Source organism: Artemia sp. Qi Xiang Cuo, chromosome 9, assembly GCF_049724085.1.
Source record: "Artemia sp. Qi Xiang Cuo chromosome 9, ASM4972408v1, whole genome shotgun sequence".
Lineage (NCBI taxonomy): Eukaryota > Metazoa > Arthropoda > Branchiopoda > Anostraca > Artemiidae > Artemia > Artemia sp. Qi Xiang Cuo.
Window position 1 is genome coordinate 54,446,522 of NC_142802.1, and position 13,865 is coordinate 54,460,386.

Here is a 13,865-nt window from a genome sequence, read left to right on the forward strand (position 1 = left end):
GCGCCGTCAGTACGCTCTCGATCCCGCCTGAGGAGCATGTATCCCTGTATGGCAACCTCACTGCTCTGAATTTCTTGGTTTATATTGGTCTCAGTGATGCACATGATAGATGGCTTGACCGAGTTCCCTAAATGTAGGAACTGGTCAAACTTAGATCTGAGACCTCGTACATTGCAGTGGGCTACAGTAAACAGGTCCGTTTGGATGGTCGGTGGACGTGCTACAGGTCGTCGTCGAAATGGCTGTTTGGTCCGAGGCTTTTTGATGTTAATCATAACCAGGTAAAAGAAGCTTTGCCGGGTGGTTAGCCCAACAAAGCCCATAAATTCAGTGCCAAGCATCATTAGACGGGGAACAGTGCCACCTCTCATGCACCTCATTACCGCATCTTCAACATGGAGGTTTTACCCCATAATGGGTTAGGATTCGGCACAAGTGCCTCCCACCATTAAAAATTCCTCCTCTCTTATCGTGAATTTAGAAATGGCAAATATGTTGTCAAGTGTTAAGGCTAATGCGACTGCCGCAGAAGCAGCTAGGATTATCTCTAGACCTCCAATTTAATAGTAAGCCAATTTTGTCACACTCTTCTAATTTTTCTAGTTGTTTATGGTTTCTTAAATCGCTCATTCCTATTTTGGTTTCGGTACACCAAAAACAAAATAGTTTGAAGTGATTTTCATTACTTTATTTTATGTGATAATAAACCCAATATATGATGATTCTATCTTTATTCAGCATTTAATTTAGTCATCAAACAGTTCATGGTAACGAACTGTAAGCAAGGAGCAACGCGGCTCAATAGTAACCGAAACTCTAAAAAACAACAGATATATCAAAAGCATTAGCTTATTATGCTGGTATCAAATACACAAGATTCATTAAGTTCAGTGTTATTCTTCAAAGCTACGAGCCTGAGAAAATGTGCTTAATTTTTGAAAAATGGGAAAACACTCATTAAGAATCTCAAAAAACTTTAACGGAAAATAACACGATCAGATTCAGCGTATCAGAGAACACAACTATAGAGAGTTAAAGCTCCTATCTGCACAAATGTGGCCTTTCCCAGAAGATGTAGTTTTTCCATGTGGATGGCAACTATGCCCCCTTCCACACCCTTTTCTCGCCAAAATCGTTTGCTTAAAAATGTAGAGCTACCTTGGCCATTTTGTTCAGCATAGTTGAGAGACCAAATAACTTTACCTTTGGAGTTAATTTGACCTCCCAAAGCCCACGGGGAAAGGTCTTGAAAATATAAAATTTGCCCATTGTTAACGTATAATATCTGTTATTGGGAAGTATGCATACTTTTCTCGGGTAAAGAATTGAATTTTCTGATGGATGATTTTCCACAGGGAGAACTTTCTATGGGGAAGAAGGTTTCCAGGGGATAAAACTTTGAGGACAAATTACACTGTGGAGTTTGCTAGAACTCCTAAACTTAATTCTTTTTATTTGTTTTAACTTTCTCTTTGTCGACCCAATCTTACGCTTGGAGATGTAACCTAACCAAAACTAAGTGCCTTTTTTGCCCCTTCAACCTCAAAAACTAAAGTTTACACATTTTTCACGGAGAGAGCAATACCTCACAAGACAGCGGAAACCTGTTTTTTATGAGGATTTCATTAGATTCAAGATGCTGTTCTTCGGGTATTTACTGGATTCTTAACAAGTACCCCGGTTCTTTTATGGGGTGGATTTGCCAGAGGAGGGGAGGGGGGACACCTAAAACCTTAGAATCAGTATGAAAAACCAATAATGTGTCAATTGTCGTCAAAATTCCCTTATTAATTTTAGTTTAAAATTACTTTTTTAATTTAGTTCTTGCTTGTTTTAAGTTTTAATATTGCCCCATACTGATAGGTTGAATTTTGTCTGTTTAATTTACCTATCTAGAAACCCCCAACAATATTTGTTTTTAATCATTATTAATGAATTATTGAGATTAATGACTTAATGAAAAACTGCTACTGGTAATTGCAGTTCACTATTTTGAAGTTTTTGCCGCATAATCAGCAATAAGTGTTTTCAGCTATGGATTCCAATCCCGTGCTCTGACTCTAAAACTTACTATGTAAAAGACTTTATTTACTACGCGGATCCAAGCCCTATTGAGCCTGAAAATGAAGCTAAAACCAATTTTGGCTCCCAAATTTTCGCAACAAAATTCCATTTTGTTTTTTCCCCGAAAAATCCCCGAATCTTGAAGACTTGTCCCCGAAAACTCCCCGAATATTTAACACTTGTCCCCGAATTTTAAGATTCGAGAGTGGAAGCCCTGGTCGGGGGTCTAATTTTTAGATTCTTTTGCGCTCTTGCAAACCAACAATTCTTTGTTGTGTTGGGTAAATTTGCTCCTAATTCTATGTAATAGATCATTACATAGTCCATGGTGATTAGCTACTAGCAGCCTTAAAGAAAAATTTATGGTACAAATTTTATAGGAAAATAAGATTAACTTAATTTTCGCTGTTCTTTTTTCCGAGCCCATAGAATCGTAAGATTGAAGTTTTTCGCAAAGTGACATCATCAAGAATAAAAAAGCATGGCATCTCCTTCTTAGGCGAATAATTTGTTTTTGAAAATCACGTTTTTTGTTGCAACCAAATATGAATATGTAACCTATCTCATAGTGTAACAAGAATGGATTCTTGTAATAACTGTGAATATGGATATTACTTGGGCATTGTTACCTTTTATGAAGATGATAAAAAATCTATTAAATTTCTGCGTGATCATGGTGTCCTACCAAAATGTGTAAAGTGCCCTTTTTGTAACAAAAAGTGTGTCTATAATGAAGCTCTTAATATTTGGCGCTGTAGAAACATTTTTTTACTGCCCAAATCAAAGAAGCGACGCTTTTGTAATTTTTCTATATCTGACTTAAAAGGTACATTATTAGAAACTAGGTCCTCATGCCTGCCACCCTGGAAAATAATTCAGTTTTGTAATCATTATTTAAGCCAACAATGGGACCATAAAACAATCAAAGATTGCTTAGGTATGACACCTTGTACAATATTAGAGCTCCAGTCTCTTTGTTCAGAGGTTGTGCAAGAATGGATCTCCAAGCAAGAGTCAATTGGTGGATATAGGGTGGAAATTGAGATAGATAAAATAGTTGTTCCACTAAATCAAGGATCAAGTCAAGTTCAACTTCTTGCAGGCATTGAAAGAATATCACAGCAAAATTTCATTGTGGTATTAAATGATGAGGAGCATCAAGAAAATTGTCTGCCTCTAATACAGAAATATGTTAAAGCTGGGTCTGTTATATATAGTGAGATTTTGGATGAGTCTGGTTACTTAAGCAGTCTTGGGTATGTCCATGTTACTGTAAACTACTCAGAAAACCTGGAGGCTAGCAACAATGCTTCTCAACTAGGAAGTATTAAGAAATTGCAGAGGACAATAAAAATGCACATAAAAAGAGTAGAGTCTACTGGAAAAGACATGAATCATCATATTGCAAGATTTAAGTTTATATCTTCAATAGAAAATAAAAAGGAATTGCTACATCAGTTTTTCATTGAAATAGGTAAATGCTACCCACCATTCTCAAACAAAATACATAGAAACTTTCATCAAGGAAATACAGATTCTGATGAGAAACTAGCAATATGTAAAGAAGCAAACTCTGATGAAGAATTCATTGAATTTTGTCAGAGAGATGATAATGAGGAACTTGTGGAAACTGATTCTGACTAGGTAAGCTTTAACACTAAATCTTATTGTTTATAAAGATACTTCTTCTGCTTGGCTTTGTCATTAGTAACTTAAGCAAGAAAACATCTTAAATTGTTATGTGATAATATAGCCTATTAACATAACATGATCATTTGCAGACATTTTTTGTGTACAAAGTAAGAAGGATAGATTAAAAAATAACTTATTCTTGTTTTGTCAAAAGGTTATCAGTTTGTTGTTTACACCAGGCATATAATACTAAAATGAAAAAGGGTCAAGTTATATTAAAAAAAGTAACTCTGGATTACAGAAGTAATCACTGGATTGAAATACGTTCATATTGATAAATTCATAAAAAAAAATACATTCAAAAGGAGATTAGATATATCCCTGTTAGGAGCAAACTAATGAATAGGTGCAATTTTTTTTAATAGATCTTTGTCCTGGAAACCAAGTTGTTTAAATGTTAAACAACTTATATAAATGTTTTTACTAGTATAACTTTAATAAATCAAATAATATTAACATTTTGATTACTAAATATCAGTATATATATATTAAACTGACAATGCACATTCATTTGTATTCAAATTTTGTTCTGGTCTTGGGAAGGCATAGGGGTTTTGCGCCCAACTTGTGTTAATTTCTGCTCGTTTTTTTTAGTTTGACTTGGTTATTTATTGTAATTTCTGTTTGTTTTGGGTTTTATTTATTTACCAATACTGATTTGTGATAGTTTCATGCTTGGTAGATTATTTTATTTTATTTTTACTCATTTTTTGTTTAATGGAGTTCTTTACTTTTCTTTGAAAAACTTATTTTGTGAAAAAAGTTTTTTTAATTAATTTCTGTTCATTTTATATTTACATAGTCTTTTCAGGGAAAAAGAAAATAACACTTTAAATCTTTTTGTTTTTTAAGACTTTATAGTTTGGCCTGCTATTTGTATGCTGTAGAAAAATTTTCAGCAATTTTTAACAACATACACCCTTTTAAAAATCTGTACACAAATAGTACTGTTTAATTTAGCTTCATGCCTCCTCTAGTTGACCTGAAATGGAAAAATTGATATCATTTACAAAAAAATCTGTTTACTTTCTTTGATAGCTTGGATACACTTACGCTATTTTGATTTGGTTAAATTTTAAGAGCAGAAGTAGCCCCGAAAGTTTGAACATAATACCTTCAGTTGTTCTTGGGATACTGCTGAGATGCCTTATTGGGAATTAGCATTATCACAGTGCATTTTGATTTAATCTTAAGGCAAAATTTAGTTTTTAAACATAATGGGCAAATGGTGAGGGTGGGAGTGGAAGGGGGATTAGTTGCCCTCCAATCACTTTCATCTACTAAAAAGGGCATCAGCCCTTTCTATTTTCAATTGAATGAGCCCCTTTTGAAGTTCCCACACCAACTCCTTCAATACAAAGTGCCCTGGTGTAAACAACAACAAAAAATATCACTAATCACTTTTGACTCAAGAGTCCTTTTTCAAGTTTCTACAACAAAGATTTCAATAAAAACCTTATATGCCCCCAGTGCATAGCTTATAACCCTTGCCCTGAGGGTTGTGGGGGAGTGTCCTCCTCAAAAACATATTTTCTATCTAGAAATCAACTATGCTGAGCAAAATGGCTATCTAAAAAATTTTGATTGGATGTGTTTGGGGGATGATGGGTGGGGGGGGGGGCTAGTTGCCCTCCAATTACTTTCAACTATTAAAAAGAACACTAGCCCTTTGAATTTCCAATTGAATGTGCCTTTTTTGAAGTTTCTATGAAGTTTCTTTTTGAAGTTTCCAGAAATCAACTATGCTGAACAAAATAACTATCTCAAAATTTTGATTGGATATGTTTGGGGGAATGCTGGGTGGGGGGGGGGCTAGTTGCCCTGCAATCACTTTTGACTATTAAAAAGGGCACTAGCCCTTTGAATTTCCAATTCAATGAGCCTGTTTTGAAGTTTCTACAACAACCCCTTTAAAAACCTTATATGCCCCCAGGGCATAACTTAAAACCCTTGCCCTGGGGGCTGTGGGGGAGTGTCATCCACAAAAACATATTTTCTATCTGGAAATCAACTATGCTGAAAAAAATGGCTGTCTCAAAATTTTGATTGGATGAATTTGGGGAAACGACGGGTGTGGGGGGTGGGGGCTAGTTGCCCTCCAATCACTTTTGACTGTTAAAAAGGTTACTAGCTGTTTTAATTACCAATTGAATGAGCATTTTTTGAAGTTTCTATGACAACACTTTCTATAAAAAAAAACTTATATGCCCCCAGGGCATAACTTAAAACCCTTGCCCTGAGGATTGTGGGGGAGTGTCCTCCTCAAAAACATATTTTCTATCTGGAAATCAGCTATGTTCAAGAAAATGGCTATCTCAAAATTTTGATTGGATGTGTTTGGGGGAATGATGGGCGTGGGGAGGGGGCTAGTTGCCATCCAATTGCTTTTGACTATTAAAAGGGCACTAGCCCTTTAAATTTCCAATTGAATGAGCCTGTTTTGAAGTTTCTACGACAACGTCTTCTATAAAAACCTTATATGCCCCCAGTGCATAGTTTATAATCCTTGCCCTGAGGGTTGTGGGGGAGTGTCCTCCTCAAAAATATGTTTTTTCTGGAAATCAACTCTGCTGAACAAAATGGCTATCTAAAAATTTTGATTGGATGTGTTTGGGGGAGTGATGGTGTTCGGGGGGGGGCTAGTTGCCCTCCAATCACTTTTGACTATTAAAAAGGGCACTAGCCCTTTGAATTTCCAATTTAATGAGCCTGTTTTGAAGTTTCTACAACAACGCCTTTAAAAACCTTATATGCCCCCAGGGCATAACTTAAAACCCTTGCCCTGGGGGGTGTGGGGGAGTGTCATCCTCAAAAACATATTTTCTATCTGGAAATAAACTATGCTGAACAAAATGGCTGTATCAAAATTTTGTTGGGTTGTGTTTGGGTAATTGAGGGGTGGGGGTGGGGGCTAGTTGCCCTCCAATCACTTTTGACTATTAAAAAGGTCACTAGCTGTTTTAATTACCAATCGAATGAGCATTTTTTGAAGTTTCTACGACAACACTTTCTATAGAAGCCTTGTATGCCCCCAGGGCATAACTTAAAACCCTTGCCCTGAGGTTTATGGGGGAGTGTCCGCCTCAAAAACATATTTTCTATCTGGAGAATAGCTACGCTGAACAAAATGGCTAGCTCAAAATTTTGATCGGATGTGTTTGGGGGAATGATGGGCGTGGGGGGGGGGCTAGTTGCCCTCCAATTGCTTTTGACTATTAAAAGGGCACTAGCCCTTTGAATTTCCAATTGAATGAGCCTGTTTTGAAGTTTCTACAACAACGTCTTCTATAAAAACCTTATATGCCCCCAGTGCATAACTTATAATCCTTGCCCTGAGGGTTGTGGGGGAGTGTCCTCCACAAAAATTTGTTTTCTATCTGGATATCAACTATGCTGAACAAAATGGCTATCTCAAAATTTTTATTGGATGTGTTTGGGGGAATGGTGGTTTTAGGGGGGGGGGTGCTAGTTGCCGTCCAATCACTTTCGACTATTAAAAAGGCCACTAGCCCTTTGAATTTCCCATTGAATGAGCCTGTTTTGAAGTTTCTACAGCAACGCCTTTAAAAATCTTATATGCCCCCAGGGCATAACTTAAAACCCTTGCCCTGGGGGTTTTGGGGAAGTGTCCTCCTCAAAAAAATATTTTCTATCTGGAAATCAACTACGCTGAAAAAAATGGCTATCTCAATATTTTGATTGGATGTGTTTGGGGAAATGATGGGCGTGGGGGTGGGGGCCTGTTGCCCTCCAATCACTTTCGACTATTAAAAAGGGCACTAGCTGTTTTAATTTCCAATCGAATGAGCATTTTTTGAAGTTTCTACGACAACGCATTCTATAAAAACCTTATATGTCCACAGGGCATAACTTAAAACACTTGACCTGAGGGTTGTGGGGGAGTTTCCTCCTCAAAAACATATTATCTATCTGGAAATCAGCTATGCTGAACAAAATGGCTATCTCAAAATTTTGATTGGATGTGTTTAGGGGAATGATGGGCGGGGGGGGGGGGGTAGTTGTCTCTAATCACTTTTGACTATTAAAAAGGGTACTAGCCCTTCGAATTTCCAATCGAATGAGCCTGTTTTGAAGTCTCTACAACAACGCCTTCTATAAAAACCTTATATGCCCCTGGGCATAACTTAAAACCCTTGCCCTGAGGGTTGTGGGGGAGTTTCCTCCTCAAAAACAAATTTTCCATGTGGAAATCAACTATGCTGAACAAAATGGCTATCTCAAAATTTTGATTGGATGTGTTTGGGGGAATGATGGGCCCAGGGGGTGGGCTAGTTGTCCTCCAATCACTTTTGACTATTAAAAAGGGCACTAGCCACTCCAATTTCCAATCGAATGAGCCCTTTTTTATGTTTCTACAACAACTCCTCCTATACGAAGTGCCCAGGTATGGAGAAAAAAAAAAAAAAAAAAACACATTGTGGCCACATCATTCTTTACTTAGGCACAACTAGCGCGCTGCCTATGATATTCTAAGACAAGGATTTTGGTCTCTGCCTTAAATCTCCTTTAATTTTTTCCCCCCTGATATTCTGTGTACTCTAGGTAAGAGCTAGTTTTCATTAAAGTTTTGTTGAAATCAGAGTCAAACAAGACATAACTTGTAGCCCCTCCACCCCCTCTGACACCCAAATGAGGGATGCATCCTAATCTCCAGTTACTCAAAAAAAATGTTGGTTTTCACCTACATGTTTAATAAAGTCATTCAACCAAGCTGTTCCTGAGGTATTTAAGGATGTCAACTTTGTGGTTTTTTAAATGCCATGGAAAATACAAATTTTGTCATAAAAAAACTGTTTCCTACAATATTAATTTGGATAGGTGTGTACTTGAATAAGGTTTTGACCTTTTGCACCAAGGACAAACAGTAAACACAGTAAACCAAACAGAAGGATCTGCAGACATGGAATACAGTAAATAGTAAACATAAGCCATCATAAAAAAAAAATGGATAAAAGAAAACCCTCATAATAACCAAAAATAATTTCTGAGACCACACTGGCTAATCATGATAAAACATAAAGTTGCAAAGAAAAGAGAAAACGATGATAATAAACAGCCAGTGGAAAAATATTTCCACTGGCTGTTTATTTTCCTCATTTTCTCCTATCTTCACGATTTTATGTTTTATTATAATAACCAAGATTGATGAAAAGACTTAATGAGCTGCTGATAGGTAGTTTAATATATGTTAATATTCATTCCTGAAAAATTCAAAATTTTGTGATTATTAATCTCTCTAAAAGAGAAAACATTTAAAATCTATTTTGTTTTCAGTAAAGTACAAGTAATCTCCTTGAGTTTACAAGGCATAAGGGTATTAGCCCTACTCTTGTTTATGGTAGTTTCTGTTTGTTTTAATTTGCACTTGATTATTTATTGTAATCTCTGTTTGTTTTGGGTTTCACACAGGGCTGGCACAACCTACCCTGCCACCCTAGGCAAGATATTTTTTTGCCCCCCCCCCCCACAATTAGATTTTTTGTTTCCAGTTTCCACCTCAATTGAGCCCTTACCCAAAATCACCACTTCTGATGCATTTTTTTTTTTTGCACTTAACAATTTGTTACATTAATTTACACACACAGTCACAAATTATATCCACAGATACAAACAAGAAAAAAATACCGAACAAGGAAAATCTAACCTGTGTGGCTGCTAGTACAACCATAATTATGATAGACAATTAATCGCGAAACCCTTAGTGTCAGAGTATTTATTTCATTAGAAATAAATAAAGGAAATCGATAATTTTGCAGAAGAGATAACTTTAATTCTAAAAGTTTGCATAGATTATAGGGAAACCTTAAAAGGGAAAATTTCTGATTTTCGAAAAAAGGGGGAAAGACCCCCTAAAAGCTATAGAACCTTAATGAAAATCACACCATCATATTCAGCGTATCAGAGAATCCTACTGTAGAGGTTTCAAGCTCATATCTACAAAAATGTGGAATTTTGCATTTTTTGCCAGAAGAAAGATCACGGATGCGTGTTTATTTATTTTTTTGTTTTTTCCAGGGGTGATCGTATCGACCCAGTGGTCCTACAATATCGTGGGAGGGCTCATTGGACCGGAAATTAAAAGTTCTAGTGCCCTTTTTAAGTGACCAAAAAAAAGGAGGACGACTAGGCCCCCTCCCACGCTCATTTTTTCCCAAAGTCACCCGATCAAAATTTTGACATAGCCATTTTGTTCAGCATGGTCGAAAATATGATAACTATGTCCTTTAGGATGACTTGATCCCCCGAAGTCCCTGGGAGGAGAGCTGAAAGTTATGAACTTTACCCAATGTTAACATATAGTATTGGTTATTGGGAAATATACAGACGTTTTCAGGGGGGATTTTTTCTGGTAGTGGGAGGAGGGTCAGGGGTTATGTGGGAGGATCTTTCCATGAAGGAAGTTTTCATGGGAGAAGGGACTTTGCTATGAAGGGGGTGCCGGATTTCCCAGCATTGTTTAAAAAAGAATCAGAAATTAAACATAAAAAAACAAGTTTTTCAACTGAAAGTAAGGAGCACCATCAAAACCTAAAACGAACAGAAAATATTACGTATATGATTGGGTTCACCCCATAGTCAATGCATCGCTCTTTAAGCCAAAGATTTTTTAGTACTTTCATAAGAGCTATTTATTCTAAATAACGGCCTTTGTGATTAAGGGGTCATTTTTAAAGAATTGGAACAAATTCGAACTTTAGCTTCAAGAGCGAGGTATTGACTAGGGGGCGAACCCCCTAATATACGTATTAAAAATATATGAATATAGAAGTTCGTTACGTAAGTTGATTCGTAAGTTAAGTATATTTATTACTAATAAAAACGTTAGTAAATAAAATTAAATAAGTTTCGAGAAAGCCATTTAACCAAATAAAAGTAAAATTTATATGCAATTTTGTTTTTTAATTATTCATGTACGGTGAGCCAAAATCAAACCCTGCAATAATTCAAAAACGTTCAAAAATTAAATAAAAAAACAAGTATTTTTTAACTGAAAGTAAGGAACGACATTAAAACTTAAAACGAACAGAAATTATTCCGTATATGAAAGGGGCTGTCCCCTCCTCAATGCCTCGCTCATTACGCTAAAGTTTAAATTTATCAAAACTATATTTTTTTTTAAAAATAAAACAATTTAGCGTAAAGATGGTGGCGTTGAGGAGGGGACAACCCCTTTCATATACGGAATAATTTCTGTTCGTTTTAAGTTTTAATGTCGTTCCTTACTTTCAGTTACAAAAACTTTTTTTTTATTTAATGCCACACAATGGACATGGACTATCTGAATTATTACAGTACGTTTGGATACTTGAAACTTTTCTCTGAAAATACTGAACAGAATGGCGTGAACATAGATCGCAGCTATTGATGACCCTATTATAAATACAACTAATAGTCGATCAGACACTAACTCTTTCAAATAATTTATTTGACAAAAACTGTAGGATATTCTTCGTGTGAGATATAAGGGACACAAAACTTAAGGAAATTATCACTTATTTCACTCAAAACTTCGTGACCAGGAAATAGCTAAAAGGTGGAAGTGCGTCCAATCCTTTTTGGTGGTGATTAATCAGCAGGTTTCCAAAATAGCTGCTATTTATGATCAATGTGATGATGATAAGGCATAAGATTTATGGTTAATATGAAGGAACATAAACATAGCAATAGAATAGTTGCTCGAAAATTCGTCAATGCTATGCTTTTTTCGGCGAGTACCATTTATATTAAACGAAATAACGAGACACAGGGCCGTAGTTTGCTATGGAGCTGGGGAGAAACTGCTCCTTCCGGATCCCAGTTTGCCCCGAAGTTGAAATTCGGTTTCTTCAAAAATCCTGTCAAAATTAAGATAAGCCTGCATAATTCAACCATCCACAAAAAAGGGTCAGTTTTCTTTAGTATATTTTTGCCTTTATTGTACTATATGGCTCATTTTTCAGTGTCACTTTCAGTTAAATTGGAAAAATTCGCTCCAACTTTGCCTTCCCCCCCAACCCCAGGATTTGACCAAATTACACCACTGAACCGAGAGCTTTTGCGATATAATATTTTAATACCTATCACAATACGAGATTTAAGCACTGGATATAGTAGACAATATGAAGTCTAAGAGCAGCCTCAGTTTGCTTATTTAGGGTTCTTTGAATAGGATGCCTCTTTTGAAGAACTGTGATTTTCAGAACTGCGCGCACATTTTTCTACCGTACTGTTACATTCACTGATAACGTGAGCAGGAGACCTGCACTTAAAGCAGTATCGTGATACACTTACAAAATCATAAACTCTGAAGATCAAATAACTACTTTTTACCCCATTCTTCATAGCGTCATTTTTTGCGAATTAATCCAAAAAGACTGACTTGATTGTTAGGGACAGACCCATTCGATATGCGTTTGCGACTCCCGGTTACATTTTGAATTCAGAAACATTAAGTGATAGTGGGAATCTATTAATTATTTCAAGATAACGCTTCTGCAGAATCTTCGTGGCATCGTCCGAGACAACCGATTTAAAGAAATCAGATGCTACAGATTTCTGAATATTCACAGATTTCTGAACAGTTTATCACCCATCGGCCTAACCTAACACCGAATCATGACCACTTAATTGGTCGATAAAGTCCTTACGGCTTATTGGGTGTCTAGTTGACGGTGGCAATTTAGAGAAAATAACAGTAGGGTGGCTATTGGTAGGTTTCGAGGCTGAGACACCTAATTGCATGGTCCATAAGGACCAAAATTAGATCAAAAACGGTATTTCGTTGTCAGCTTTAAGTTTTCAATATTCGCTCCCTGGGCCAATGCCTCATAAAATTTTTGTAGGGGAAGTGGGAAGGCCAGAAAATAAGCTTGTCTAGAGAATGGATTTGCCCAACATTTATTTTTCCCTAACGTCTCTTAAAACTCATATCTGTAAGCTTGTGGACCAAGGAAAAACCTAAAAATCCTAATCCATAAAAATGCACCTGAAACAATTTATGCACTATTTTTTTGTGTAAGAACTTAAACAAGTTATTTTATATATTCTGTATAAGAATACTTGCGAAAAAGGTGAATGTCTAGGCTCTTAATCTTTCCGGGACCGCTCTTTTCGCGCGATTTTAAGTGCAGGGTGAATACAAAGCTTTTCTCCCTCCTGTGCGAATAAATTTCTGCAACAGGATTGGTAGCTCACTTATCTACAAATGCAGTAAATGTAATTGAGGTATAATTTTGTTAATGCTTCTTGCTTCAAGAAAACGATCTCTTAAAACTTATTATCTTCGTTATGGGCATAAGCATGATCAAACTAAGTAGTTTTACATGTGGCAAACATGGGTTTGAAAATAATGCAATGGGATGACAAGAATACTATTCTCAATTTTATGTTGTAGCTTATATACTAGACGAATATACAAATTATGTTTAGAATTAGGGTCAACGGTAAGTTCTTCTAAGCTTAATTACCGGAAAAGTCGTTATTCGTCCACATCCGAGATTTGTACGCAGTGATTTCTTTGAACAACTTGACACAAATAATCGTCAGTCGTTTCTCCTTTGTATTTGATTTTGCGGTGTGTCAGAACAAAAATAGGTAAGTAAAGAAATACTTACAAAAAAATGAAGAAATCTTTACAAAATGTATGGTTGGTCATTAAATATTTATATATTTCAGTTTGAATTTATGCATCAATGTCAGCTTTATAACTCAACTTAATTTCCAGGCAAAACGCAAGAGAAAACGAGCATGAAAAATCAATGGGCAGGTAGCTTGCAAACAAAGCCTTACAACTAGTTCAAGTATGTTGGCACTTCTGATTATTGTAAAATGAGCTTCTACTAAATTAAACTTTGAAGATCCTAAGTTCTTTAGTCTGTATTTGTGTGGGTAATGTACCCGGCCTCTCCCTCAAAGAGTATGACGTACCAATTGATTTTAGATACCAAGTAGGTATTTTTACTGAAGGGTCTGAGGCTCTTCATTTTGAATTCAATCTGATCCAAACATGATTAAAGTAAATTACTTATGGGTTATGTGTTCCTCGTCAAGCAAATAAAATGTTTATTTTTTACATTGTCATATTCAGAGACAAATTAATTCTTGTTGGC

At 36.1% G+C, this 13,865-nt stretch overlaps 1 protein-coding gene across 1 annotated transcript; it reads left to right on the forward strand.

The window, feature by feature from the left end:
* The first annotated feature begins 2,584 nt into the window (after positions 1-2,584).
* Positions 2,585-13,620, forward strand: LOC148948817 (uncharacterized). The gene is made up of 2 exons (XM_089094098.1): positions 2,585-3,708; positions 13,481-13,620. Exon 1 carries the CDS (start codon positions 2,644-2,646, stop codon positions 3,706-3,708), a length of 1,065 nt encoding a protein of 354 aa, XP_088950224.1. The 5' UTR covers positions 2,585-2,643; the 3' UTR covers positions 13,481-13,620.
* Positions 13,621-13,865: the final 245 nt, after the last annotated feature.